Raw genomic sequence first — 5,792 nt, 5'->3', positions numbered from 1 at the left:
TTCATAATACAGAAGCCAGATCATAAAGTAAGAAATAGATGCAAACAGGAATGAATTTCAATTCTCCCTGATCCTTGGGGTCAACTTAAAATGGCAAATGCAACATCAGGACAGGGGGATTTTTTTTGTATCTTGACTCTTCAGCAGCAATGAGGCTATTTTTTTCTTCTTTATTCAAGTACCATCCCATGTCAGTATCCTTCTTGCTTACACTTCTTGTCACATTGGCTCCTGGTTGACCTTGAACACCCAAAACAAGCACTTTCCTCAGGCAGTAGCTACTTCCCCTCCCAGCTATAAATCTCTGGAAATTATTTTGTGGATCCCTCCTTCTTTTTAGGAAGATCTCCTCACAAGTGTTACCTATCAGCCTGTCTTACCTCAGGACCTAATACAAAATAAGACCCTCTGTGTACATTCTTCTAATTGCTTTTCTGCCTGCATAGTACTTGTCACTATCTGACATATATTATTATTCCCTTCCTTAATTGTATTTCCTTCAATTTGCTTTTATTATTTCTCTTTTATTTGACTTTAGGGACATTTGTATTTTTAATACTAACCATTCACGTGTAGACAGTGTCCCAAACTTGACCATCAGTAAATCATACTCCTCAAAGGTGTGAAGAAACTTGAATATTTAATATAAAGTGTAGATTAGAGTGAGACAAGAATTCTACATCAGTCATGTCCAGGGGATTATGTTAAAGAGAACGAATTTACAAACCAAAGTAGCAATTAGAATCTGGACCACAGAATATGAATGATAGCTTTTTTTGACAAGTTAATATTCCATAACTGTGTCATATTTTTTTCTCTTAGTTATACCAATTATATGGAACCAGAGAATGAAACACAAACTTCCAAATTTCTTCTTCGTGGAATTTCAGAGGACCCCAACTTGCAACCCTTCCTCTTTGGACTATTCCTATTCATGTACCTGGTCACTGTGCTTGGGAACCTACTCATCATCCTTGCCACAATCTCAGACTCTCACTTGCACACACCCATGTACTTGTTCCTCTCTAACCTGTCATTTGCAGACATCTGTTTCACTTCTACCAGTGTCCCAAAGATGCTGGTGAACATTCAGACACAAAGCAAGGTTATCACCTATGAGGGCTGCATTGCTCAGGTATACTTTTTCATAGTCTTTGGGGTTTTGGACAATTTCCTCTTAGCTGTGATGGCCTATGACCGTTTTGTTGCCATCTGTCATCCCCTGCAGTACATGGTCATCATGAACCGCAGGCTCTGTGGATATCTGCTACTGGGGTCCTGGATCACAACTGCCTTAAATTCCTTGCTGCAAACCTTAATGGCACTGCGGCTGTCTTTCTGTACAGACTTAGAAATCCCACACTTTGTATGTGAACTTAATCAATTGGTCCTTCTTGCCTGTTCTGACACCTTTGCTAATGACATGGTGATATACGTTGCAGCTGTGCTGTTGGGTGGTGGTCCCCTAGCCGGAATTCTTTACTCTTATGCTAAGATAGTTTCTGCCATTCGTGCAATCTCATCAGCTGAGGGGAAATACAAAACATTTTCCACTTGTGTATCTCACCTCTCTGTTGTCTCCTTATTTTATTGTACACTTCTGGGTGTTTACCTTAGTTCTTCTGTTACACAAAACTCACACTCAATGGCAAGAGCATCAGTAATGTACAGCATTGTGACTCCCATGTTAAACCCATTCATCTATAGTCTGAGGAATAAAGATATAACGGAAGCTCTGAGAAGATTCTTCAAAGTGAAGCCATAAATGAGTCATTTAAGAAGAGCCTGTGGTCATGGGACTCTAAGCTTCAGATCTAGACATTGCATTTAATCAGACTATGAAGTAGAACTTTCTTTTACTATTTATTTACAGAAGTTCTGATATTGTCAATTGTTTCCTGGAATTTAATCTCATTATTAATCTTTCAGATTTCCCTGGCGTCTAATATTTTCCCTATCTGGCCTTTCTACTTTCCAGTGTTTATAATTATTCACAGATAATTTATAGTGAGTCCTCAAATGGAATAGCACTGAGTGCCAGCAGTTTGGCTTCCAGTGTTTTTCCTAGTCAGAAGTGATTTGAAGATTGGCACTAGTCTCATAGGATGTTGCGCTTGATACTCCTGTGAAAAAAAACCCCAGGGAACTGAAAGTATTTACTGAAGAAATTCAGAGATGATGAGTTTTCTGCCTTTGTTCCTTTTTTTATAGCTATTGTCTTTGTTTTTCTTTAATATAACTGTCAATATATTGGTGGTTTCTTATTTGATCATAGGATTTCATTATTCACTTGAGAACACAATTTTCTTATTTAGCACAGTTTTCACAATGCCTCTTCAATTCCTTGGCACAATATGAAAAGGAAGAGAATAGTCCAGAAAGAAGAAAAAAAGAAAAGAGTGATAACAGCAAATGAAAGAAAGAAAATAGATATGTTTCCTTATTTTTATATTTGAACTAGTCAACTTGAGATGTGATTTGTAAGGTGATTTGGGGGTGCAGGGCAAAAGAAAGAAGAAGGTAATTAAAATTGGGGAATGAAAGAAGCTATTATTATATCAGAATCAATTAACATGTTACTAGAAACCCTATATTTGAATACTCTATAAACAATTTTTATGAGGGTTAACTTGACATGTCTACGAAAGATACTTTTTAAACTAAAGAATTATCATTTCCATTTTCACATATACAAACACCACTCATATACATTCCAGATGAAGAAAGAAAAGAACAGAGAATTAAAAAAGGAAAAAATCCAGTGGTTGTACCAGTCAATTCTTTCTTCTTTCACTCTCCATTCCTTTCTTTTTTCTTCATGAAAAGGAAAAAAATTGCTCAAAAGGAAAGAATAATCTGGATGAGAGAAAAGAGTTAAAAAGAAAGGTTGATGGGAAAATAATATATATGTACACAAGATAGCTAAGATAATTGTACTACTAGTTTCCATTGGTTTATTGAGAGGAACTGTTAATTCTTAATTTTTTATCAATTTTGCATGCCCATATCTGGCAAGCTGACAACTACTCTGAAGATAACAATATGCAATATAACAACAATTGTTGATTTCCTATCATCTTGTTTTGAAATTTTGTATCATTTTCAATGTTTTAAAATTTTTTATTCTGTTAAAAATACCAGCCACACACATACAATAACACAAAAAGTAAGGAGATTTCTCAGTCTATTCATATTGCAGTCAAAATTCAACCAGTATTAACTGGGGAACTTAGCTTGCATCCACTAGGTATGACTCAAGGGCATTAGACAAGTCTACTACTGATGGTTGAGACAGTTTCCCCATATGATTTATTCCCTAACTTGCTACTAAGTGAGGAAGCTTGGAGTTTTGAAAGGATACTTGATCTTACTTCTAGTTTCCTCTGCAGGCAAAGCTCTTCTTGGTTTCGTTACTGTCCTGTAGGCATTACTACCTAGAGGTTTTCACTTTTGTTTTGATTGGATACCTTCAACTATGTCAAAGTAAGAGACAGCACAGTGGAGCTGGCCAAAAACAAAGTCTTTCCATTGTTTTCTGAAGGGTCTTCTTGATTTCCATCAGTTTCCCTTAGGAAGTTGCTTTGGTCTGCTTAATCTATACTACTCAGGGTGAGCAGGAACATACTGTACAACTCCCTCACTACACCTCTTATATCTGACACTGTATACTTGCTGAACTCACACCTACCAGGCTGTGAAGTCAGTGGTGCTTAGGGCTTCCAAAGCTATGGAGATTTTGGCTGGTAATGGGAAGTTTCCTCTGCTGGCATCAACTTTTGATGCTTCTGAATGGTGGGCAGCAGGCTGGACGTCCCACTGGCACGCAGGTTGCTGATATTTCGGGAACAATGAGAGAGGGCCTACTGTGGTGCTGCTCCAGTGTCTTTTATCCCCTCCAAAATCACACTGGTCAAAACCACTCTCCACCTCTGCAACACACCATCCCTTACCAGGACTGTTATCCTTTTTATTTCTTTCTCAAAGCCCACTAGTCATAACCCAGTCACTTCTCTCCATATTATTCACTGGTTTTCAGCTTCTCTAATCCTCTGAATATTTCACTCCTCAGGGTCCCTATCCAGTGAAGAGGGAATTAACACAGGTAGGTCCTAGAGAATGGCTGCAAGGCACGGCAGTACTCAGCTCCTTCCCCCAAGGGTTTAGAGTCCCTTCCAAATAGTGTGTTCCCTGGAACTGGGGTATAAGCAGCCCTAGGATCAAGAGGTTCGATTTCTAAGTATCCTTGATATTGGGATTCATCTTGTGGGCTTCTCCTTCAGGTTGCCTTTTAATCCTTTAGTCTTTGTTTGCACGTCTTACTGAGTACCTGCACTTCCCTGAGCTATCCTCTGAATGTCCTTTAAGAACTGTTGCCTTGAGTCAGCCATGATGGAATTTCTCACATACGTTCTTATCAGAGTAACGTGTGAGTCATAGGCAAAGTACTCTAAAAGCACAGAAATAATATTAAGAATCAACAAATGGGACTACAACAAATTTTAAAAGTTGCTTCATAAAGACAGGGAAAAATTATCCAGTTGAATAAGCAGCCTATTGAATGAGAGAAAATCTTCGCTAGTTACTTTCCTGATTGAGGGCTAATATCTCAACTATATAATAACTTTTAAAAACTAACAGCCATAAGTTAATCTACTCCACAAAAAGTGGGCAAATGAACTGCACAGATATTTCTCAAAATGAGAAATTCAAATGATGAGAAAGCATGTGACTATATTAAGCTATTAAGAAAATGCAAATTAAAATAATATTGAAATTCCATTTCACTCTGGTCAGAATAAGTCCCATCAGAAATGCAAAAATAAACAAATATTGGCAAGGATTTGGAGGGGAGAAGAATCCTCCTACATTGTTAATGGGGGTGTAAACAAGGACAGCCACTATGGAAATCACTATGGAGAACCCTGAAAAGTCTGCTAAATATGAAAAATATTACATTCTTCAAAAGACTAAATAGAAGGAAAATTTCACTGTTATACCTCATGGGCATATTTCTGGAAAAAGAAAGGACTGGATGAATACATGATAGATAGATAGATAGATAGACAGATAGATAGACAGACAGATTTACAGGAGAGCAAGCACATTAACTAAGCTGCAGAAATAATCTAGATGCCTATCAATAGTAGTCTGTTTTACAATCTCCAAAAATTTTGAGATTTTCAACTATGTGTTTCTTGTTGATGTACAGTTTAATGCTACTCTAGGCTGAGAGCATATTTTATAAGATTTACATAACTTCAGATTTACTAGTGTTTTTATCACTCAGAATATAGTAAATATTACTAAATTTTGTATGTGAACATGAAAAATTTTGTATTTTGTTATTTGTAGATGAAGGGGTTTAAAACATTAGCTAGATTCATGATTAGTGCTGGTCTTTGATGACAGTACCTCATAAATAAGGGAAATGTAATTTATTTTTGAGGACAGCTGGAGGACTGGGTAGTAAATGTTCTGACTTCAAATGAAAACCGAGGATGTGACGTCATAGGTGATAACTGGCATGATTTAGCTCATCCACAATGCATGCATCCTTCAAAGGAAGAGGTTCTACGTGAACAATATATCCAAATGTGTCATTCAAAACTAAGATCCACTGGTTCTTTTTCAGGTAACCATGCCAAAGTGTTTTGGGACCAGGGAGCAGCAAATAAGAATTACACAAGTCAACCCTTCCTACGTTCCAGAATGGCTAAAATTAGCAAATTAGCAAATTAGCCTTCCTCCAGAATGGCTAAAATTAGCAAAACACAAAACTTTCCCTCTTAATT

The 5,792-nt window shown here is 37.1% G+C and overlaps 1 protein-coding gene across 1 annotated transcript; it reads left to right on the top strand.

Moving 5' to 3' along the window:
• Positions 1-835: 835 nt before the first annotated feature.
• On the top strand, positions 836-4,517 carry LOC102022150 (olfactory receptor 19). Its single transcript, XM_005415023.2, has 2 exons — positions 836-1,746; positions 4,496-4,517. The coding sequence occupies exons 1-2, from the start codon at positions 836-838 to the stop codon at positions 4,515-4,517; spliced, it is 933 nt and encodes a 310-aa protein (XP_005415080.2).
• Positions 4,518-5,792: the final 1,275 nt, after the last annotated feature.

The sequence above is a fragment of the Chinchilla lanigera genome, unplaced genomic scaffold (assembly GCF_000276665.1).
Source record: "Chinchilla lanigera isolate Chin_1 unplaced genomic scaffold, ChiLan1.0 scaffold00225, whole genome shotgun sequence".
NCBI lineage: Eukaryota > Metazoa > Chordata > Mammalia > Rodentia > Chinchillidae > Chinchilla > Chinchilla lanigera.
Note: the sequence above shows the minus strand (reverse complement) of the source record. Positions and strands in the feature narration are given on the sequence as shown.